The sequence below is a fragment of the Pelophylax lessonae genome (genome assembly GCF_965119305.1).
Source record: "Pelophylax lessonae genome assembly, chromosome: 1".
NCBI classification, from domain to species: domain Eukaryota; kingdom Metazoa; phylum Chordata; class Amphibia; order Anura; family Ranidae; genus Pelophylax; species Pelophylax lessonae.
This window is the reverse complement of record NC_138768.1, coordinates 96541722-96567165: the sequence shown is the minus strand read 5'-3', so window position 1 is coordinate 96567165 and position 25444 is coordinate 96541722. Positions and strand designations below refer to the sequence as shown.

General features: G+C 43.4%; 1 protein-coding gene across 1 annotated transcript in view; it reads right to left on the bottom strand.

The window, feature by feature from the left end:
• Positions 1 to 25444, bottom strand: part of ITGA1 (integrin subunit alpha 1) — a 229476-nt gene that overhangs the window by 56387 nt on the left and 147645 nt on the right. The window contains exons 12-14 of the mRNA XM_082258819.1: positions 21218 to 21360; positions 18981 to 19124; positions 10436 to 10666 (exon numbers count right to left, since the gene is read on the bottom strand). Of these exons, the coding sequence (XP_082114945.1) occupies positions 10436 to 10666; positions 18981 to 19124; positions 21218 to 21360 (518 nt within the window). The remainder of the gene's footprint in view (positions 1 to 10435; positions 10667 to 18980; positions 19125 to 21217; positions 21361 to 25444) is intronic.

Genomic DNA, 25444 nt, shown 5'->3' with positions numbered 1-25444 from the left:
CCAACACTGCTTTTTTTCAGTCATTTTAAATGAGGGTACACCCCAAAAGAGTGAGAAAGAGCAAAAATAGAACAATGGCTGGGTAAGGTCGGTATCCATCTCTATTCTGCACAAGGTACGGAAAAGTCCTGTGGGATCCATGCCTGGTTCATTTTAATGAACGTGAGCTTGTCCACATTGTCTCTGGACAGGCGGCTGCGCTTGTCTGTGATAACGCCCCCAGCCGTGCTAAATACACGTTGAGATAATACACTGGCTGCAGGGCACGCCAGCACCTCCAAGGCGTAAAGGGCAAGCTCAGGCCATGTTCCCAATTTGGAGACCCAGAAGTTGAAGGGGGCAGACCCGTCATTCACTACATGTAGGCGTGTGCACACATACTGCTCCACCATGTTGGTGAAATGCTGCCTCCTGCTAAGACGTTCCATATGAGCTGCTGGTGCTGCTGTTTGTTGTGGCGTGCTGACAAAGCTTTTCCACATTTCGGCCATGCTAACCCTGCCTTCTGAGGTGCTGGCGGTGCCCTGGTTGCGTTGGCGACCTCTTCCTCCTCCTCCTCCTCCTCTGCCTTGGCCTTGTGCTTCCACTGTGGCCCCGCTGTCAGGTGGGAATGCCAGCAGCATCGCTTCTAACAGCGTTCGCTTGTACTCGCGCATCTTGCGATCGCGCTCCAGTGAGTGAATTAAGGACGGTACGTTGTCCTTGTAACGGGGATCCAGCAGCGTGGCCACCCAGTAATCAGCACAAGTTAGAATGTGGGCAACTCGGCGGTCGTTGTGGAGACACTGCAGCATGTAATCGCTCATGTGTGCCAGGCAACAAAAGGCTGTCCTCTGTGGGAGGTGTATCGTCTGTGTCCTCTGTATCCCCCCAGCCACGCACCAGTGATGGCCATGAGCTGGCCTGGGTGCCACCCTGCTGTGAACATGGTTCCATCTCCTCCTCCTCCTCCTCATCATCCTCCTCATCCTCCAGAACTGTGCCCCTGCTGGACAATTGTGTCCCTGGCGTTTGTGTGTGCAGGAACCCACCCTCGGAGCCCCTTGCGAATGAATGCCCTGAAAGCCTTGGAAATGTTACCTCTTCATCCTCCTCCTCCTCATCCTGTGCCACATCCTCTTCCATCATCGCCTGAATCATTTTTTGAAGGAGGCATAGATAGTGGGATAGTTAAGCTGACAACGGCGTCATCGGCACTGGCCATGTTGGTGGAGTACTCAAAACAGCGCAACAAGGCACACAGGTCTCGCATGGAGGCCCAGTTATTGGTGGTGAAGTGGTGCTGTTCCGCAGAGCGACTCACGCGTGCGTGCTGCAGCTGAAACTCCACTATGGCCTGCTGCTGCTCGCACAGTCTTTCCTGCATGTGCAAGGTGGAGTTCCACCTTGTGGGCACGTCACATATGAGGCGGTGAGCGGGAAGGCCGAAGTTACGCTGCAGCGCTGACAGGCAAACAGCAGCAGGGTGAGAACGCCGAAAGTGCGCACAGACGGCCCGCACTTTCTGCAGCAGCTCTGACATATCGGGGTAATTTTTAATGAACCTCTGCACCACCAAATTCAGCACATGCGCCAGGCAAGGGATGTGCGTCAAACCGGCTAGGCCCAGAGCTGCTATGATATTTCGCCCGTTATCGCACACCACCAGGCCGGGCTTAAGGCTCCCTGGCAGCAACCACTCATTTGTCTGCTGTTCCATGCTCCTCCACAACTCCTGCGCGGTGTGTGGTTTTTCCCCCAAACAGGCAAGTTTTAAAACTGCCTGCTGTCGTTTACCCCTGGCTGTGCTGAAGTTGGTGGTGAAGGTGTTACGCTGACCGGATGAGGAGGCGGTAGAGGATGAGGAAGCGGAGTAGGAGGAGTTAGGAACAGGAGGCAAACTGAAGCGCCCTGCAATCCTCGGTGGTGGAAGGACATGCGCCAAATTGCTATCCGCCTCAGGCCCATCCGCCACTGCATTTACCCAGTGTGCCATTAGGGAGATATAAGGCCCCTGACCGTGCTTACTGGTCCAAGTATCGGTAGGTAGGTGGACCTTGGCACAGATGGCGTTGCGCAGTGCACACCTGATTTTTTCCCCAACTTGGTTGTGCAGGGAAGGGATGGCTTGCCTGGAAAAGTAGTGGCGGCTGGGCACGACGTACTGTGGGACAGCCACCGACATAAGGCTTTTAAAACTGTGCGTCTCCACCAGACGGAATGACAGCATTTCAAAGTCCAAGAATTTTGAAATGCTGGCATTCAGGGCCAGGGATCGCGGGTAGGTAGGGGGGTACTTCCTCTTCCTCTCAAGTGTTTGGGAGATGGAAAGCTGAACGCTTCCACGGGACATTGTGGAGATGGTTGGTGACCCAGGTGGTGGTGTTGCTGACAGATCGTCTGTTTGCGGGGTGGCAGGTGCTGGTATCACTACAGATGTGGATGGAGAGGCCGAGACTGCAGGAGGAGCCAGAGACCTTTCTTGGTTTTGAAGGTGTCTACTCCACTGCAGCTCATGCTTTGCACTTAGATGCCTGATCATGCAGGTTGTGCTTAGTTTGAGAAGGTTTATGCCTCGCTTCAGGCTCTGATTAGACAGGGTGCAAACCACTCGTGTCCTGTCATCAGCACATTTTCTGAAGAACTTCCACTCTAGAGAACTCCTTTGAGCTCGCTTTGGTGTGCTTGTTCGTAGTGTCTAGGGCACGGCCGCTCCGCTTCTGCACCCTGCTCCCTCTTCTGCTGTGCTGGTGGCTCTGTGCGACCACCGCCTCTTCCTCCAAACTACTCAGGTCACCTACATGACCTTCATTCCATGTGGGGTCGAGGACCTCATCGTCCTCCACATCATCTTCCACCCAGTTTTCACCCCTGCCCTCCTTGTCGGTCTCCACAATTCTGAATGTCGCAGCAGTTGGCACCTGCGTTTCGTCATTATCGGAGACGTGCTGCGATGGTCCTTCCATGTACTCATCTTGAGAAATAAGTGGTTGGGCATCGCTGCACTCAATCTCTTCCACTTCTGGGGCAGGGCTAGGTGGATGGCCCTGGGAAACCCTGCTGACAGAGTCATCAAAAAGAAGAAGAGACTGCTGCATGACTTGGGGCTCAGACTGCTTGCCTGATTTGCAAGGGGGTGAGGTGAAAGACGGTTGGACATTGGCTGCAGGTGCCAACTCTGACCTTTCTGCAGTAGACTGGGTGGGAGACAATGTGAAGGAACTGGAGCCACTGTCAGCAACCCAATCTACTATTGCCTCTACTTCTTCTGGCCTCATCACTTCTAGAGGCGCATGATGCCCTACCAAATACTGCTGCAGGTTCTGTCGCCTACTCACACTTGAGGAAGGTGTTTCACTTGTGCGTGTAGCTGGCACAGATCGACCACATCCTCTCCTTGCAACAGGAGCTCTACCAGCAGCACCACGACCCAGGCCACGGCCCCTATTTGACGGTCTCCTCATATTTCTGTAATTTATGATCTTGCCCTAGAAAGGTGTTTATTGAATAGCGGAACAAAACAACAACAGTATCGCACGGGTGTATCTCACAGTCAAATATGCAAGCTATGCCGCAATTTAATTTTTTTTATCCCAAAAGGGTGTATATTGAATAGCGGAATAGAAAAAAGGATAAAAAACTGTGTATCTCACACGTACAAACACAGACTAGGCCCCGATTAAAATTTTTTTGTACCCTAAAGGGAGGATGAGGAAGAGGAGTAGGAGGAGTTTAGAACAGGAGGCAAACTGAAGCGCCCTGCAATCCTTGGCGGTGGAAGGAGATGCGCCAAACAAATTTAAAAGGTGTATCTCACACGTACCGATACAGACTATGCCGTAATTTAATTTTTTACACTCCAAAAGGGTGTATATTGAATAGCGGAATAGGAAAAATGTTATAATACGGTGTATCTCACACGTACAAACACAGACTAGGCCCCGATTACAATTTTTTGTACCCTAAAGGCAGGATGAGGAAGAGGAGTAGGAGGAGTTCGGAACAGGAGGCAAACTGAAGCGCCCTGCAATCCTCGGCGGTGGAAGGAGATGCGCAAAACAAATTTAAAAAGGTGTATCTCACATGTAGTGATACAGACTATGCCATAATTAAATTTTTTACACTCAAACAGGGTGTATATTGAATAGCGGAATAGGAAAAATTTTACAAAACGATGCATCTCACACGTACAAACACAGACTAGGCCCCGATTACAATTTTTTGTACCCTAAAGGCAGGATGAGGATGAGGAGTAGGAGGAGGTCCGAACAGGAGGCAAAATTAAGCACCCGGCAATCCTCGGCGGTATGAGATGCCCCCCAAAAATTGGAAAGGTGTATCTCACACGTACCGATACAGACTATCCCGCAATTTAATTGTTTTTACCCCAAAGGTGTAGATTGAATAGCGAAATAGAAAATATGATATCAAAAGGTGTATGTATCTCACACGTACAGACCCAGACTAGGCCCAAATTACTAGTTTTTGTACCCCCAAATGCAGGATGAGGAGTAGGAGGAGTTCGGAACAGACAGGAGGCACACTGAAGCACCCTGCAATCCTTGGCGGTATGAGATGCGCCCCAAAAATTGGAAAGGTGTATCTCACACGTACCGATACAGACTATCCCGCAATTTAATTGTTTTTATCCCAAAGGTGTAAATTGAATAGCGGAATAGAAAATATGATATCAAAAGGTGTATGTATCTCACACGTACAGACCCAGACTAGGCCCAAATTACTATTTTTTGTACCCCCAAAGGCAGGACGAGGAGTAGGAGGAGTTCGGAACAGGCAGGAGGCACACCGAAGCACCCTGCAATCCTCGGCAGTATGAGATGCGCCCCAAAAATTGGAAAGGTGTATCTCACACGTACCGATACAGACTATCCCGCAATTTAATTGTTTTTACCCCAAGGGTGTAGATTGAATAGCGGAATAGAAAATATGATATAAAATTGGTGATTTTTCAATAGCACATGTGAACAGCAGTGTCTTATATCAGTCAGCTCTGCTGCAGGCTATAGAGGGAAAAAAAAAAAAAGAAAATTCCCCTTTTAAGTTTGTAATTTTTAAATAGATTAGTACAGACTATGCCAGAATTTAATTTTTTTAACCCAAAAGGGTGTATATTGAATAGTGGAATAGAAAAAAGTGTATACATTTTGAAATCACTCAATAATAGCACATGTGAACACAGCAGTGTATTATCACAGTCAGCAGCACTGAAGGAAAAACGCTGCACACAACTGACTGATAAAAAAGATTTCTCCCTCCTCCTCAGAGGGCAAAAAGATTGTGTTCACACCACCCCACACACAGCAAAATCGATGTGGACCACTGACCCTGCCTATTCTCCTGCCTCGCCCTAAAATGACCGATAAGATCGGTCACTGCCGGCACTGCAAACCCCCCACACAGCAAAATCGATTGTAGAACACTGACCCTGCCTATCTCCAGCCGCGCCCTAAAATGATCGATAAGATCGGTCACTGCCGGCACTGCAAACCCCCCCACACAGCAAAATCGATTATAGAACACTGACCCTGCCTATCTCCAGCCTCGTCCTAAAATGCCCTAACAACTCGCCCTGCCTGCAGCACTCCGACCTGTCCCTGATTCTGAATTCTTTTTGGACACAATATAATTTATGACTGTCTGTCACTAATCAGCAGTCAGCACGTATGATGTGTGCTCTGTCCCTGTACTACAGCAGAATGACGCAGCTGCGCTCAGTCTCGAACTTATAAAGTCTTGGTCACATGCTTCAGATGGCTAATCACAGCTACTAATACATTTGTATTCATGGCTGGGATGGCTTAAGGCACACCAGTTAAACGCTTGTTGATTGGCTGTTGAAAGCCCGCCATTAAAAGCGCGCCAATACATACAAACCCGGAAATAAAATGACCGAACACGGATTTTAAACCCGAACATACAGTAAAGTTTTCGGGTCCGTGTTCGGGTAACAAAAATCCAATTATTCGGTACGAACACAAATAATACAGTCCGTGTTCGCTCAACACTATTTAGGAATAATATTATTATCAAAAAAGAAAAGGCATTTCTGATACCGTCATCACCTAGAGTGCCAGTCATTTACTTCCTACCCAAAATTTATAAATGTCTGACCAACCCCCCCGGGAGGCCAATAATTAGTGGGATTAACTCCATTACATCTAGGGCAGGTAAATACATTGATTTCTTCCTCCAGCTTTTGGTGGTGAATACTCCCTGTTATTTAAAAGACTCCACGCAAGTGATTAACATCCTGCGGGAAATACAGTGGGGGGAGGGTTTCCTTCTTGAAACAGCTGATGTTACTTCCCTCTACACTGTGATCTCACATGAGCATGGACGTGAGGCGGTGGAGCACTTTTTGTCCGGAGGTGCCTCCCTACACCCTAAACAACATCAATTCATATTGTCTTTGCTTGAGTACTGTATGTCGGATAACTATTTTTGGTTTGACGGAAAGTACTACTTGCAAAACAAGGGTGTAGCCTTTGGGGCAAAGTTTGCCCCAAGTATGGCGAACTTATTTATGGCCAAATGGGAGGAGGACGTCGTCTATCGTAACCCCAGACCGCAATTATGTTTGTGGAGGAGGTACATAGACGACGTCTTCCTCCTATAGGAGGGCAGTATGGAATCCCTGCAGGAGTTCTTTTTGGAGCTCAATAACAACAATAGGGGTATCTATTTGCAATATGAGGCTAGTGAGAAAGAGGTGCATTATCTCAATTTAAAAATCAAGGTTGATGGGGGTTCTATCCTGACTTCTACATTTTTTAAGGAGATGGATAGAAACGGATATATTGATATCTCTAGTAGGGATGATCGAACGGTTCAGGTCGACCATCGGTTCGACCCGAACATTGGCTGTTCGAGGTTCGGCCGAATTTAGAACTTTTTGCCCAAAAAGTTCGGAATTCGGCAACCAGAACCGACCAAAATGCAATGGGTCAGGAAATGGGCTCTAAAAGCCCATGATTGGACCAGAACCATTAGCAAAAGCCAATTGAGGGGGCAGGAGAATGCTAGGAATGTGATTGGAGTGACTATGTAACTATGTAGGGGGTCCATAGACCAATCATTAGTGAATACGCCCCCCAGTATATAAGATAGCCCCCGCCAAATACCTAGCATTCTTATACGGGACATGGAAGAGAGTGGAATGCTATTCTGTTACTTCTGTTACAAAGTGTTACAAAGTGTCATTTAGCAATTTTTAGTGTGAGGAAAGAGATATATAGTGTAGTTAGGGTGCTCTTTTACACTTTAGTTAGCTTTAATTTATTCAGTTTCTGTAGGGAAAGTGTTAAGTGTAAGGGGACCGTAGCGTGGTGTAGGGTTAACTGACAGTGACTGCTATGGCAGGGTGACAAAACCCTTCCATATCAGGGTGACCGCTTTAGAGAAAAGCTAGTTTCTCTTGTGTCACTTTCGCTGCAGTAATATGGCTTCGCCCTCGTCACCATTCTTTTTGGCTGCAGGCGTTCATAGGGATCTTTTGAGCACATGTTTGGAGTCAGGCATGACATCTGAACATGTGTATAGGGGGTATATATACACCCATGTATGTATATATACACCTAGACATATATAGGTGTGAAAGGAGCAGAAAAAACTACTTGCGCTAATGAAATAATTAACACCAATATAGTTACGCTCCTATCACACCTATATATGTCTAAGTGTAATATACATATAAGTATGTGTGTATATATACCAATATACACAAGTTCAGATGTTTTGCCTGCCTCCAAAAACCCCCAAAAAATGCCTGCAACAACACACCTGGGCGTTTTTTTTTTTTTTACGCTAGCGTTTTTTTGGCCATTTTTGGGGTTCTTTGGAGGCAGGCAAAACATCTGAACTTGTGTATAGTGGTATATATACCCGTATACACAAGTTCAGATGTTTTGCCTGCCTTAAAAGACCCCATAAAATGCCCAAAAAAACGCTTGCTACTAGACCGGCAAGGTGTGAAAAACGAGAAGCCACTAACCTGTTCTATAAGTGACAAAATACAAACAATCTTTTTTTTTATGGTTCTGGACATGCTACAGAGCTGAAACTTCACAGGTACACTTTTTAGACCCCCCAGATACTAAATCCAAAGAATTTTTTTTTATTTTTTTATTTTTTTTTTAATTTTTTTAATAATTGGCTCTCTATTAAAAATGACACTTTTTAAGAACTTTTTTTGTGTGATTAATAGTCCCTGGGGTATGACCCAGAACCCTAGGCACTTTTTAGGGGCATTTATTGGGTTTTAGGGCTTCAAAATGGTGTTTTTTGATTACCGAAGTTTGGGTCCCATTGATTTCAATGGGGTTCTGAAATCCGGGCCGAACTTTCGGGAAGTTCGGATGTTCTGGCCGAACCAAACTTTTGAAAAGTTCGATCATCCCTAATCTCTAGCTGCCACCACCCGTCTTGGCTCAAGTCGGTACCTAAAAGCCAGTTTCTCCGGCTGCGGAGAAACTGTACGCACTATGATAGTTACATAGTTACATAGTTAGTGAGGTTGAAAAAAAACATGAGTCCATCCAGTTCAACCTATGATGTGTGTGTGTGTTTGCTATGATGACTTTCTAAGTGAGTGCAAGACTTTAAAATCACGGTTTTGTGAAAAGGGTTATGACCTACAGGTGGTTAATCGGGCATTGATGGATTCAGGTAGCAGAGACCGTGATGAACTATTAGCTCCTAGAAATAGGACAATTAATAAAAACTTTGATTTTTCCTTTCTCACAACTTATTATAGCCAGCATTTTGCAGTAAAGAAAATATTGCGCAAACACTGGAAAGTGTTGTGAAATTATGCTATCTTAGGACCACAGCTTCCTGACAATCCGGTGGTTATTCATAGGGGAGTACCCCCTCTGAGGCTGCAAGTTGCCCCCAATGTTGTTAATCCACCGCGAAAACCATCATTCTTTTTTCAGAATATGATTGAATTTTTCCCGTGTCACAAATGCCCTATTTGTGTGCTGAATCACATAGTTTGAGAAAGTTTACCTCGTTTGAGTCCTTTTCCACCCGTGAGAATTTTGCCATTAAGCAATTTTTTACGTGTACAACCAAGTATGTGTACATGATCTGTTGCCCTTGTGGCTTACAGTACATTGGTTGTACCAAACGGATGCTGGTAACAAGACTTAATGAACATGTTGCCAACATCCATAAGGGCTTTCCTGGCCATAGTCTCTCTAAACACTATGCACTTTGCCACAATAGGGATCCCAAGGGGACGGTGTTCATTGGGATTGAACATTTTGTGGCAAATTGGCGTGGGAGTAATATGGTCAGGGTAATCTCAAAGTTAGAGGCACAGTGGATTTATAGGGCAAAGACATACGCTACACATGGTATGAATGTGGAGTGGGATGTCAATGCCTTTATAGCTAACAGCTAATTTTTTTCTCTGATCCCAATATGTATTTTTATATCCTCATTTTTTATTTGTGTTTTATGCGTATATTGACTTAGTTTTATCTACATATATGTTTTTAAATTAATTGGTGTTAGTTGATCAATTTCATTGGTTTGCTGTGTGTTGTGTTTTATTTGTAATGTTTGTTCATGTAGTACTGTTTTTTGTCCACAAGATGGCTCTGCATGATTTATATTCTCTCTTTATAAGAATGCATTGAATTGCCTTAGTTCAGGTTAAAATTATTTAAACTGGACTCTTGTATAAGATATTGTTGCTTTTTATATTTTTCTCCATTGATTTGGGTGCTGAGATTGTGAGTTTGTGTTTTTCTTCCATTCCTGGCTGCAGATGCAGCTGGATGTTGCTCCCTTCAGTTAATTGAGCCGCTCGTTCCCGCTGCTAAATTAAGTGCGCAATGCTGTCCACTGACCACGCCCCTGACACAGTAATTGTTGACGAAACGCTGCATCAGGCAGGTATTGGGACGTGTGATGTCATTGCGCCAAGGACGCAGCGGCCATCTTTTTGGTTAGAAACCGGTCTACATCTATATGTTGACGCTGCTTTGCAACTAAATGTGAGTTTATCAGCTGTATTAATAAAAATTGCCCTTTATTTAAACGTCACTACTCTATGAGTATTTCTTCCATTCTTGGGGCCTTCTTTGTAATCCTTCCCTGGGAGCCTGATCCTGAACTATCATCTGTTCCTACTGAGGGTTTAAGGAGGTCTGGATGAGCCTGTGGTGGGATATATGGATGCCCTATTACTATCAGCAGGACGGTAAGAGGCAGTGCGGTTGGAGGTGATCTGGTGGTGGTAGTGGTACACATTTGCCTAAACAGTTAAACCCTGCGGAAAGACTGATTTTTCTGGACTGATACACATTTTCTTTGTTTCTAGCGCTGCACCTCCCTTTATTACTCAAGCAAAACCCCTCTTTTATCTCAATAGCTTTAATGGATTTTAAGTACATAGCACAAGGTCAACAAATACAGTTTTGACACATACCTGAGCATAGTCGCTTTTTATTGTTTTTCCACTTCCATGATAAATATACACAGCTCCTCTGTGATCTCCTTCCAGAGGAGACCCTATAGCTACATCATTGTAGCCATCCAGGTTAAGATCTGTCACAGCTGCAATAGCCGTTCCAAAGCGAGCCCCGCAGGGTTCATTTTCCGCTTCTTGTTTGCAGGTTTGGTTCATGGGCTCCAAAGTCATTTCATGTTTAAAAGTCTCCTGTGAAGACAAAGTATGTGTGAACATTATCTTCTTAGTAGGAAAAAAAAGGACTTGAAAAATCAATCATTTTAAATTATGTTTCCTAGGAGTGGGACAAGATCTACTTTTTTGCTTAGCATTTTTGCTGCTGCCCATCAGCCATGAGAAAAGAGATCTTTGCACAATGCTAGTCAAACCATGACAGCTGTTGATTCTAACTTCCTGTGTTCCCCATTAATGTGGGTTCTCTTTCATATAGGAATCTGCTTGAAGGCCAGTGACACAGAAATGTTGAAGTATGTTGATATCCTTTTCATGTTAACCACATTGTAGTGCTTTGTGCGCCAAAAAAAAATAGAGTCTTCTTAAAACAGAAGATTTCTTAGCAACCAGTTCCTGTTGCAAGAACAAGCGCCGTCACCAAGACTATGTACCTTATCATACAGAGTACAGAGGTCTGGAACAAGTAGCATACAACCTGCTGTGTAGAATGCAGAGATCAACAGAGATGTATAGTAACTAAGTAGAACTACTTCACTACTGTACTTAAGTACCGAAATGCGGTATCTGTACTTTCCTAGAGTAGAATTTTTTTCTCCTACTTCCACTTTTACTTCACTACATTTTTTCAATGATTTCAATACTTCTACTCCGATATTTATTTTTTTGTGCTACATAGTTACTCGTTACAATTATAAAAATTGCCACTGCCAGAACAGAAGATGGCAGGTTTCATGAAGCTCAAAACATGTGTATTATCAGCGCATATGAAAATAAAAGCTACTGTATGTATAAATAAAAGCTGCATTTGAAATAATAAAAAACAATATGATGTTCAAACTTTTGACTACTTTCTTTAATAACTACATAACACAGTACTTGTACTTTTACTTTCAGTACTTGAGTAGCAATTTTTTTTTCAAAACTACTGGTACTTTTACTTTAAGTACTTGAGTAGCAACATTTTTAAAAACACTACTTGCAATACTTAAGTACAAAAAATGTTGAATACTTTAGTACTTCTACTCAAGTCACTTTTTGATCGAGCACTTCCACTTCTACTCAAGTCACTTTTTGATCAAGCACTTGTACTTTTACTCAAGTATGGGTTTCAAGTACTTTATACAACTCTGGAGATAAATAAGTATTTACCACACATTGCTGCTCAGTGGGAGCAACAAAATATCTCTCATATTTATGTGTTCACTGGCAGTAAATAATCTCCCCCCATCATTATAGAAAGGAAATTGCAGCGCTATAAGTAAAGATTGATGAATCTTAAATTATTATGGCCGTACACCATAGAGGTTGATCTACTTGATCTACTTCATTGACCATACAAATTCTGCTTGGAAGGAGTGTGAGGGTCTAGTGTCCTATTTTGTGCTGCTGAATATTCCTTGAGGAAAGTCATAGCCAAGTGCTTGTCATTTGGAACTTTATGTGTACAAGAAGCTTTTCAAATATAATAAGGCTAAAATCGCTAAATTCAACAGATTGTGTTGTTGTCCCATAAAATGAAAGGCTCAGTTGCAGTTTTGTCCATCTCCTTCCATTTGTGATGGGTCCCCCTTTTTGATGGTGTTACTCTCTCTGACATACTGATGCTCTTCTTGGTACGCTTGTTCGGCATTTGTCTGAGATCCCTTTATCCATCTACTACCCACCAAAATCGGGGAGCAACAGTGGAACTTTTTGTAGAAAAACTTTAGGCATATGAATTCATAAGTCTCCTGAAGAAGCCATGATTTGTGACGAAATATGTAGAGCGGATACCTACACAAGTGCCATTCTACATTCTAAATGGTTTTAATGTTTTTTCTAAATTAACTTTTAATACAATTATTTGTATTTTTTTTTATCTAAAATATTTTGTCTTTTCTTATATTTTCTTTTGTCTGCACCTATAAAGTCCCATAAAAAATCCTTTTTCCAATACTATAGATATAGATTGCTACCATGAAAAAATCCTTGAGTCCATAATATAGCAATATAGCATAATTCAATCAGCAGAGAGTAACAACAAATAGCTGAGATGCAAGGGGGCATAGAGCAACAGTCTGTTAGAGCCTCAGACTTACAGTAAATAAACCTTTGTAATTCTCATCACAGAAGTGTCATCTGACACAGGTTTTGGAAAGAATAAAATTCTGCAATGAGTCTCCAAAAATTCTCATCACACCAGCACTTGGAAACTATCCATTCATAGAAGCTTACACAATTTTTTGACATAAAATGTAAACAGCATAAAATAAATCAAGTGCAGAGCTCAAAATATGGATAAATGATACATATGTGAACAATCTCAATAGAATTTCCAAAACTCCCAATAGAAAGTTCAAAACTTGTGAACACCTCCAATGTGCTCAATAGGCAAACCTTAGGGTTAGCATTTCAGCCTTCCACCACCAGTAAATATGCAAAGCCTCTTATCAAAATATATTGTCCCTCTGTAAACGGAGCAGTCAAATAGCGCTTGCTTATCAAAGGTTTCAAGTACACATATATAACTCTGGTTGTACCCCGATAATGTCACCACATGGCGAAACGCACAGATCGGAGTTACGTGAAATGACACATTATCACGCTGTTGACACCGGCCATCTTGTTGTGGATTTTCAATATATCACCATGTGAGTATATAACCTTTTTAATAAATGCTGGATTTTTAATACTGCACCATGAGGCTGTTATGTTTGCTTTTTACGAGCTAAACGCAGACGGGAGCTGGCTGCCGCTAGCCCGCTATTGAGGAGGAAGAATCTGGTATATGTTAAAGTGCATCAATGTGAGTAGAAGAGGTCTGGTGAAAGTTGTTGAACTTGGGTTATACATGTGTCCTGGACCTTTGATAAGAAAATTTGATTTGACTGCTCTCTTTACAGGGGGTCACTATATATTGGTAAGAGGCTTTGCATGTTCACTGGTGGTGGAAGGCTGGAATGCTAACACTGAAGTTTCCTTTTTGAGCACATTAGAGATGCTCACATATTTTGAACTTTCAATTGTGGAATTTTGAAAATTCTATTGATATTGTTTACATATACTTTATATTATTTAACTGTAAATTGATATTTTAAAAGAATGAGTCTGGCTCACATCGATGATAAGCAATGTAGCAAGCTGTGATTTTTGGGAGAAAAATAAGGCTGGGAGAACCATAAACAAAATTCACAGTTAATTAGTCACATAAAGGCCTCATGCACACTGGACGTTTTTGGAGCTGCTGTTAGCAGCGTCAGACGTTTTTTTTTGCAGCTGCAGAACGCCCATCCATGTTATTCTATGGCCTCATGCACACATAGAGCTTTTAGGAGCTCCAAGTGGCATAGGCGTTTTACAGCTCCAAAAAAAACCCCCAGGAACTGTGCGTTCTGGAGCTGCAGTGTCAAGTTGTAAAAACGTCTGACGCTGCTAAAGGCTGAATAATGTGGCTTAACGTGCGTTAAGCCACGTTATACGTTTTTTTTTCTTCCATTAAAAATCAATGGTTCCCTATGGGAGCCTATTGTTTTGAATGGAAGTCGCACCGCAGGTCGGATCAGGGTGATCTGACTTGCGGCGCGACTTGCGCTGTGAGAATCTTGAGGGGGAACTCCACGCCAAAATGGGGAAAAAAATGGCGTGGGGTTCCCCCCCAGGTTCCAAACCAGGCCCTTCGGGTCTTGTATGGAATTTGTGGGTAGCCCCACGCCGAAAAAACGGCGTGGGGTCCCCCCAAAAATCCATACCAGACCCTTATCCAAGCATGCAGCCCGGCATACCAGGAAAGGGGAGGGGACGAGCGAGCGGCCCCACCCCCCCTGGATCATACCAGGCCACACGCCCTCAACATGGGGGGGTGTGGGTGCTTTGGGGCAGGGGGTGCTCTGCACCCCCCACCTCAAAGCACCTTGCCCCCATTTTGATGAGGACAAGGGCCTCATCCCCACAACCCTGGCCGGTGGTTGTGGGGGTCTGCGGGCAGGGGGCTCATCGGAATCTGGAAGCCCCCTTTAACAAGGGGGCCCCCCAGATCCCGGACCCCCTCCCTATGTGAATGGGTATGGGGTACACTGTACCCCTACTCATTCACCACATAAAAGGCAGTGTATGGAAATAACGACAGGAGACGTTTTGGAAAGTTTATTAAAAATCTTCATCCGGCTCTTCTTGTCTTCTCCTCTCCGGGGGTCTTCTGCTGTCCGCTCCTCTCCGGTGTCTTCTGCTCTTTTACTGTCCGCCCTTCTGCTGTCCTCTCTTCTTGTCTTCTCCTCTCCGGTCTTCTGCTCTTTTGCTGTCAGCTCTTCTTCTTCCTCTGGTCCTCCTCCAACGACGTCTCCGGCGATTATGCCGGTCTCTGGTCTCTGCAGCTTATTATATAGCCATTAGGGGCGTGGCCGTCAGATGACGTCATCGGGAGACCCCGCCCCCTTGTGTCACATGTGGCGCCGCTCGCTCGTCCCCTCCCCTTTCCTGCTATGCCGGGCTGCATGCTTGGATAAGGGTCTGGTATGGATTTTGGGTGGGACCCCACGCCGTTTTTTCGGCGTGGGGCTACCCTCAAATTCCATACCAGACCCGAAGGGCCTGGTTTGGAACCTGGGGGGGAACCCCACGCCGTTTTTTTCCCCATTTTGGCGTGGAGTTCCCCCTCAAGATTCTCACAGCGCAAGTCGCGCCGCAAGTCGGATCACCCTGATCCGACCTGCGGTGTGACTTCCATTCAAATCAATAGGCTCCCATAGGGAACCATTGATTTTGAATGGAGGCAGAAAAAACACTGCTAACAGCTACTGTGGCAAAACGTGCAATAACGCTAATTGAAAAAGCTACTGAAAGCACGTTTTTACAGCTGCTGTTTCCCGGCATCAAGTAAACAGCTTTGGAGCACGTTTTTATGACGCCCTGTGTGCATGGAGCCAAATACTTCCAAAGGAAGAGTCAAGTAATGGGGGAGACACAAGGTATAGGATTTCACAATTGTCTTACTGCTAGTGCTTGTAGCTTGTGATCCACTCTGCTCATTTGCAATAAGCAAATGTCCCAAATTTTTTGGAATTGGGTTTGTATTTTATTATATCTTTTCATGTGACAACACTGAAGAAATGAGACTTTGCTACAATGTAAAGTAGTGAGTGTACAGATTGTATAACAGTGTAAATTGCTGCCCCCTCAAAATAACTCAGCATTTAGCCAAGAATGTCTAAACTGCTGGCAACAAAAGTGAGTACACCCCTAATTTGGACATTTTACCTTAGGGGTGTACGGGGGTGTACTCACTTTGGTTGCCAGCAGTTTAGACATTCTTGGCTAAATGCTGAGTTATTTTGAGGGGACAGCAAATTTACACTGTTATACAAGCTGTACACTCACTACTTTACATTGTAGCAAAGTGTCATTTCTTCGGTGTTGTCACATGAAAAGATATAATAAAATGTTTACAAAAATGTGAGGGGTGTACTCACTTTGTAGGGTATTGTATATATACCATATTTTGTGGACTCTCTAATCTTCCTACAGACTAAGTAATGTCCACTGATTTGGATTATTTTTCACCAAAGAAAGGTAGCAGTATACATTGTGGCCTAAATTAATGAAGAAAGATTAATTGTTTTGCAAAAATTTTAACACATACAAAGAAAAACTTTTTTTTTTTTGCAAAATCTTTGTTTTTATTTAGTATTTTAGAAAAAAAATTATATCCTAGTGGTGATTAAATACCACCAAAAGAAAGCTCTATTTGTGTGAGAATCCATGTCTTTATGGACCTTGCTTTGGGCACTGGTGCGCAGTCATGTTGGAACAGGAAGGGGCCATCCCTAAACTGTTCCCACAAAGTTGGGTGCATGAAAGTGTCCAAAATGTTTTGGTATGCTGATACCTTAAGAGTTTCCTTCACTGGAACTAAGGGGCCAAGCCCAACCCCTGAAATACAACCCCGCACCATAACCCCCCTCCACCAAATGATTTGGGCCAGTGCACAAAGCAAGGTCCATAAAGACATGGATGAGTGAGTTTTGGGTGGAGGAACTTGACTGGCTTGTACAGAGTTCTGACCTCAACCCGATAGAACACCTTTAGGATGATATAGAGCAGAGACTGCGAGCCAAGCCTTCTCTCTGCCTGACCTCACAAATGCGCTCCTGGAAGAATGGTCAAACATTCCCATAGACACACTCCTAAACCTTGTGGACAGCTTTCCTAGAAAAGTTGAAGTTGTTATAGCTGCAAAGGGTGGGCCAACTCAATATTGAACCCTACGGACTAAGACTGGGATGCCATTAAAGTTCATGTGCGTGTATGTCCAGCAGCCTTTGAGTCTGTGAAGTCTGCCTTATCAGAATATAACTCAGATATGAGACTGCCAGTAAGTAAAATTCTAACTTACATCCTTCAAGTATTTGGTATGTGCGCTCCTAGGTCGCAGGATGTCCAGGCGCACAGAAGGGGGGGGAGTAAAGTTAAGGGTGCCACATCCTAAATAGTAGTAGAAAGAATGGAAAGGGAGGGATTGGACTTTATAGGCACCAGTATTAAAATTGTATACTTTATTAAAGGATTCACAAAAACATATAAGACAAAATACACAAAAGAAAAAGGTAAAAAAGGCCAACATACAATGTACATATAATGCAATAGGGCGACAAAGCCTAAAAACAGTATACAAATCGCATAGCCTATCAAATATTAGTGTATGTAACAACAGTCACATATAACAATCACATATGTTGCAGAATAACCTATGTTTATGAGGCGGCCAAAGAGAGGAATAATAACCGTCTCTAACGGTCGTCTGTACAGAGTAGATACACAAATATTAGATTGAATCCCAGCTGCCCTACATGTTTCGCTTAGTTTAATAAGCTTCTTCTGGGGCATGTGGTAAAAACAGACATCTGCATAGGAACAAGACAATAATGGTAAATATCCTAATACGTAAACATACAAAAATAAGATTTGGCATATGTATGTAGAGGTTGTTGTACAGTCATCCAGGCACTCTATTCTCACCTCATACCTGCTTATGCATGTTGTTCTGCCACTTTGATCTTGTTCTAGTCTGCCATCACTACCTTTGATAGCCTAGGCACATATTATCAACCCTTGCATGTACTTGGGGTTCCTGTATTAGTGGTTTCCCCATATGCACGGTAGGTGAGGCTATGGGTAACGGTCTTTACCTCAGTTCCCTTTTTCATTCTATCAATACCTGGTCGATTGTATATCCCATTCATCATTATATTATCCATTTCAGGTCATATGAATTACTTTGTCTCATGCTTACCCCGGTAATTGTGTTAGGCAGTCTGCTCCTACTACAGCGCACCGACCCCCCTCGTTATCATTCTAACTTACCAGGCTTGGTTTATTACAAGGTCTGATGACCTGAAAATTCTTCTCAGGTATGTAATTTTGTTCAACACATGGTGATCATTGTGGTCTCTTCCACTATTATTATGTTTTCCTATGCCAGAGTATGTAGCCCTGGTCCCTGTGTCTAGCTCCAGTTGTATCTGCGGGCTTGTCTCTGCACTTCCAGCATTCAGGCCTTTCCTCCTCTGTCCCTCTTCCTTTCTCCCATTCCCCACTTTCCCTTTGTTTCCCCCCCTTTCTTTCTCTTCCTTTCCTTCTTTTCTCCCCCTTTTTTTCCCCCCTTTCTCTTGGTCCCCCTTTCTTTTCCGCTCCTCATCCCTATCCCCCCTTTTTCATCTTTCACCCTTTTCTTCTCTTGGTGTGACAAAGGTACTATATAGCCCTAAATGTAACTATGTATTGGTTGGTTGTTAGCTCTACTCAGTTGGATGACTGTACAACAACCTCTACATACATATGCCAAATCTTATTTTTGTATGTTTACGTATTAGGACATTTACCATTATTGTCTTGTTCCTATGCAGATGTCTGTTTTTACCACATGCCCCAGAAGAAGCTTATTAAACTAAGCGAAACATGTAGGGCAGCTGGGATTCAATCTAATATTTGTGTATCTACTCTGTACAGACGACCGTTAGAGACGGTTATTATTCCTCTCTTTGGCCGCCTCATAAACATAGGTTATTCTGCAACATATGTGATTGTTATATGTGACTGTTGTTACATACACTAATATTTGATAGGCTATGCAATTTGTATACTGTTTTTAGGCTTTGTCGCCCTATTGCATTATATGTACATTGTATGTTGGCCTTTTTTACCTTTTTCTTTTGTGTATTTTGTCTTATATGTTTTTGTGAATCCTTTAATAAAGTATACAATTTTAATACTGGTGCCTATAAAGTCCAATCCCTCCCTTTCCATTCTTTCTAACTTACATCCTTATCAAATGACATAAATGTCTGAAAATGCTAACCTCCTGAATGCTATAGACGTACACTTTTCCTTGTTCTTGTTTTTCAGCTCCCATAAACATAGGTGCGCCAACGAGAAGAATGTCACTGACTGCATCTCCATCTATATCTACTGTAGTGAGGATACTTCCAAAATAAGACCCAATCTATAAAAAAAAAAAAAAAACAGTGGCATTAGCAAAACAAAGATTTATGTTAAGGTATTGCAATCCTTTATAGTATATAGAAATGACAAATTTGGCACTCACTACAAAGTACATGGACAGATTGTACAGTCTATTGTTTATAAAGCTTTCACACATACTGCGGCTAGTTTGGGTGGAAGACGATACATCTACAAGTTGTTGGCTTGTTGCTTTTTTAGATTTTCATTATCCACTGAATTGATTATTTAATATTGATTTATAGATTAGCACAAAAAGCAATCACAAGTATTTTTTTTTTTTTTACATCTAATCAGTTTACCTTTAAAGCTGAAGTTTAGGTATGGGATTTGTTACATACTTACATTGGTCCAGCTTGGATCAGTATAAGTATGTATGTGCCATACCTGTGGGAACCTCATGGAAGCTGAAAATCAATGTAGTGGGTACAGTAATCTCCCCTAGTTTCCAGGTCCTAGCCAAGCAGCTGCCCGTACTGTAATGTGAATACACAAGTATAGTTGCTCAGTACAGGCATTATTCAGGGAACACATTGCATTTTCTCAATGAATGCAAATCATTCCCTGATTGGATGAGGGGGAGAGGTGGGGCGGTGACATCACAATCTCCACCCCATCCAATCAGACAACACTTTGCACTACTAATTGTTACAATTATAAAAGCAGAAAAGTAATTTTAAAAGCAAAGAGTAATCACCTAAACCAGTCTTAGGCTTACCTGGGGTTCAATGTAAATAGAAGACCTAATAGCTGAATTCCTAAATGTTTAACTCATATCTGTAACCATTTGAAAAAGTTAAATCCTAAGTGCCGTTTCACACATATGCGATGTGAGACATTGCATGTGATTCGCACCGCACTGCTCTGCAAATCACATGCGATAAGGGGTAGGAGAAGAAAAGCAGCGCCACCTCAGTGTAGATTAAAAGGTTATTTATTACATAAAAACAATGTAGTAACTCACATAGAGGAAATAGTTGATCAGCAAATGGTGATGGTTCATCTGCAACACTGCAGGGATGTTAGGGAAGTACACTGTGGCGGCCGTGGTCCTGGCTGTGCCCGTGGAGTCCGACACTTCCTGTGTTTCTGGCAGCGTTCAGTATCCAGGCTTACATCCAATAGTGGCAGGGGTGTGCTCGCGTTCGGAGCATGTGTGCTCCTTCCTCAGGCAGAGCATGCGTGTACTTCCCTTACATCCCTGCAGTGTTGCAGATGAACCATCACCATTTGCTGATCAACTATTTCCTCTGTGTGAGTTACTACATTGTTTTTATGTAATAAATAACCTTTTAATCTACACTGAGGTGGCGCTGCTTTTCTTCTCCTACCCCTTTTTGTCTGTTGCAGAGTCCCGCTAGCTCTGTATGAAGCCTGTAGCCACCTCCACCATCCACCTCCACTAACCCCAGGGATTGAACTATCCTGCATGCCTTCTAAAAAGACTACCTACAGCCACAGTTGAAACTTTTTTTCATAAGATCGAATGTACTTGACTCTTTCAGTGGCGCAGGTCGAAAGTTGTGTATATGTACCTGTCTTGTTTTTTTTCAAATCCCATGCAAAGTCTGTGCGATGCGAATTCAGCCATGCATATTGCATGGCTGAATTTGCATCGCCTTCGGACCCTTTTTTTGGTCCGCAACAGAATCGGATCGCATGGGTATTCACACCTTTGCGATCCGAATCCTGTCCAAACGTACAGTTCGCACTGTGATATGCAAACTTATCTGGGGGTGTCATTAACTTTGTATTGACATTTCCAGCAGTTTGCATATGGCAGTGTAAACTTCCTGCAAGTCGGGTGCGATGCAGGAACCCGCAGTGGATTCGCAGGGTTTCCGCATCGCACTAGTGTGAACTGAGCCTAAGACACATGTAATCACGCCAAAATGAAACTAATTAAAATGTGCTTGTATTCCTATTAGACCAGATCTATTCTGGACAAAGCCCGGTGGCCTACCACAAAGGGAAATGTCCTCAGGCATGCCCCAGCCCATTGAATGACTGGCTCCACTATGTGCATCCAAAGGGACTATTTCTATTTATAGTATAGTCACAGTAATGGACACTCACCTGTTCTCCTTTTAATGTGCCAATAATATTGATGTCTCTTCCGTTCATTTTATAAAGGATAACTTGACCCGTGTGGTTGTATCGAGGCTGTCCTGCAATGTAGATTTCCCCTCCTTCCACAGAAGCAGAAGTTACAGTATATCCTAAAAATACGAGCATGTAAAAAAGTCAGAACTACCTTGTATCAGCAAAGTGCTCAGAAAGGACAGTATAAGGAGTATTATAGCAGGTGCTCATTTATTGTTTAGTGGAGCTCTTTTTTTTACAATAATCCAATATTTTTTTAGGAGGTTTTATTTATACTATTAGGTTACATATCAATAGTAAAATTTAAAAGAAAAAAAAAATGTGAAAAAGCAATATTTTATAATAGTTAGACCCTAGGGATTGGTGAATGGTTCGGCCTGAGCATGGGTTCAGGCCGAAGATTTGCCTGTTAGGCCGTTCGCTGAACACCCAAATTTGCAGGGTGTTTGCCTCGACGAACACCTTGCAATGCACTGAGCGCTGCACAGTGCATTCTGCGTTCTGATTGGGCAAAGCTTTGCCCAATCAGGGCGCAGTGTAAGCTACTTGTTAAGGAGCGGGGACGGAAGCCGGTCGCGGCGTCCTTAACAACCGATGAGTCATCAGCTGTAAATGGGTTTCCCCGCTGACAGCTGAATAAAAAAAAGTACCTGTAAAAAAAAATAAAGAAAAAAATGACATGGGGCCCCCTCTACCAGGCTATACCAGGCCCTTTGGGTCTGGTATACATTTTAAGGGGAACCCCACGCCAAAATTAAAATTAAAACAGTGAAACTATCTGAGCATGCAGCCCAACAGGTCAGGAAAGGGGAGGGAACAAGATAGTGCCCCCCCCCCTCTGAACCATACCAGGCCACATGCCCTCAACATGGGGGGTGGGTGTTGATGGGGACAAGGACCTCTTCCCGACAACCCTCGGCTGTGGTTGTTGGGTTCTGCGTGCAGGGGGCTTATCAGAATCTGGAAGCCCCCTTTAACAAGGGGGCCCCCAGATCCCGGCCCTCCCCCCTATATGAATAGGTATCCGGTACATCGCACCCCTACTCATTTACCAAAAAAGTGTCAAAAAGTAACAACCACAAGAAACAGTCCTTTATTTAAAAAAAAAAAAAAAAAAACATTTAAAAGTAGTTTCCCTCAATGTAGATCCATCCTCAATCATGATGCCTGCCAGACACGAAAAGTGAAAACAAAAAAAATGAAAAACGCTCTCTCTTCCTGGGAGGCCTCCCGCCGTCTGCCCGTTCTGCATTTTGACAGCTCTTATTTAGGCACGTGATGTCAGAAGTGGGTGGTGCCACCAGGTGATGTAGCTGGGTGGCCTCACCCTTTGCCTATATAAGAACTGTCAAAGCGCAAAGCGGGCAGACGGCAGGAAGCCTTCCTTATTTTTCGGGTCCGGCAGGAATCATGCTTGACAATGAATTTCCTGTAAGGAACACTATTTTTTTATTTTTTATTTTTTAATAAAGGAATTGTCAAAAACAATTTTTTGTGGTTATCACTTTTTGACACTTTTTTGGTGAATAGGTAGGGGTACCTATTCACATGGGGGGGGCTGGGATCTAGGGACCCCCTTGTTAAAGGGGGGTTTCCAGATTTCGATAAGCCCCCCACCTGCAGTCCAGGGTTGTCGGGAAGAGGCCTTTGTCCTCATCAACATGGGGACAAGGTGCTTTGGGGTGGGGGGGGAAGAGCCCCCCTGCCACAAAGCACCCACCCCCCCATGTTAAGGGCATGTGGCCTGGTATGGTTCAGGAGGGGGCACTCGCTTGTCCCCTTCTCTTTCCTGACCTGCCGGGCTGCATGCTAGGATAAGGGTATGGTATGGATTTTGGGGGGGACCCCATGGCGATTTTTCCCTGAATTTTTGCATGCTGTTTTTTTCTTTATCTTTTCAATGGCCTGGTGCCGGCAATTGTAACCACGAGTCATTTTAAATGGGATTTGACTTGTTTTTTTTTTCTTTAGAAATGTCATTTTTGCTGTAGCATGTTTTATGCATGCTATATATGTGCCACTTCACACATTAAAAAGGGACCCCCCCAGGTACTGTATTTAAATACATTTTTAATTTTTATTGGTGCACTTTAAGCATAATTTAAATCACTGCTCCAGAAAAAACAATTGTTTTAAAAAATACGTTTTGTATTAATACATGTCCCCCAGGGCAGTACCCAGACCCCCACACCCCTTTTATGGCCAATTACTTGCATATAAGCCTTTAAAATGGGCACTTTTGATTTTGTCGGCTCCTATTTCAATGGGGTTCGCCGTTCGGGTTAGAACATTTCCCCTGTTCAGAAATACTTCTGTAAACTTAACAGGGAGGTGTCTGGCCCATCCCTATATAATAAAAATAGGCCAGCAAATACCACTCAGTTCCGAAGAAACACAGAGTAAGAGGAAACATACGAAGAATAGCTGGCACAGCTGCTGGCTGGTGAATAAATGCTAAATAAAGATAAATTCAATTTAATAGATGCAACTGAAGTCACTTGTTCACATATAATGCCATGTGCATCTTAAATTCAATCAACTGTTCATAAGTGCCACATGACAAAGTAATCCAGTTTTTGGTATAAACATCTTGTTCACATAGACTGGCATGTTCAACATACTTTATTCATTTATGCCCAAGGTATTCCTAGTATTTGAAGATTGTGAGTAAGGCTTCTGACCAGTTTCACCAGTCCCACCTGGCTACATAGTAGGCAGCTTTATGCATTTAGATAGGTGGAGTTTGAGTTGTAGGGAGATATACAGTATATAGATTGTGATATTGTGTTTTAAGTAATGGGATAATCCATGGCATTTTATTAATTGTTGGTACAAAGAAAAGCTTTGAAACCTAAGAGGCAGGGTGGGCTAGCATTTCAGCACCGGCTAGTCCTCGGCAATAGTGAAGCCATGTGATCAATTGATACTATTCACTATTAGATGCAAGAAAAAGAGTTTATTGACTCTCGCCTAACCATCTTAGGAGAGCGGGTTAGGACACAGGACATGTGTGGACTTGGCCAGCTCCAGGGACAACCTTCAAGCCAATCTGGCATTCTGCAAAATCATCTCCTGACTGCAAGAAATGAGCTGGTTCATCTTTTGACTCTTTGGGGAGAGGCTACCACACTTCATTCAAGTAGGCTTAAAGTAATTATAAACGATCACTTTGTAAAACAACCCATTCAGTTTAAAATAGAATACAAAACATTTTTGTATGGATATAAAAAAAACATTAAAAGTACCTTTTTCCCTTTTGTATAAATGATCACATTCCCTCTGTTCTCAGCTGCATAGGAGATGGGGGGAGGAGAAGCAGCAACATACTGAGCTTCCCAGTAAATGGCTGTGCAGTGGGGGCATGTCAGGACAAGTCTGATTATTAGAGGAGAGTACACTGAATTCCCAGCATAGCTGACTACGTTGTGCTTTACTGCATAGTGTGGTCAGTTTTTAATAGGAAAGCAAGGAGACTTACATGAACACCAGGGATTTCATACAAAGGAAGCAATACAAAGATAATGGGATATTTTCTCATACAAGTACATGGTACAGCAGGCATATAAAGGGAATATGAAGTGTTGGGGTAACAAACGCTTTAAGTTTCTTTAGGCTCCATTTACACCTGAGCGCATAGTTTTCAGGCATTTTTTGGGGCGTTTTTCAGGCTTTTTTTATTGGCGCTTTTCAGGCGCTTTTTGCAGGTGTTGACATCTAACAAAAACACTTGTAATCTACCAAAAAAGAAGCTTGCATACTTTGAGTTTCAGGCCTTTTGCTTCAGGGGACAAAAAGCTCAGATGTGAACAGGGGCCATTGAAATGAATGGGATTTTTCTTGCTGGGCGTTTTGAGACCTCAGGGATGAGCGTTTTACGAGCTGAAAAACGCTCAGGTGTGAACAGGGCCTCATTGTACTTAAGCCTCTATCCAAACACAAAGTGCCCCTCTTGAAGCAGCATACCTGGTAGGATCCAAAAGCTCCCTACATCCCTACCACAGGCAGTAGGCCCAGGGGGAAGACCGACTTTCCAAGGACACCTCTCCCAGCATGCACCTGTCAGGATCTGTGTCATTACATGGGTCACCTGCTGGTGGCACTGTTGTTCCTGGAACTGAGGGGCGCAGTTCCAGGGCCCACCAGCGGGTGTCTCCCAGCAGCTGGACTGTTCTTTTAATTAAGCTGCACCTGAGGAGGACT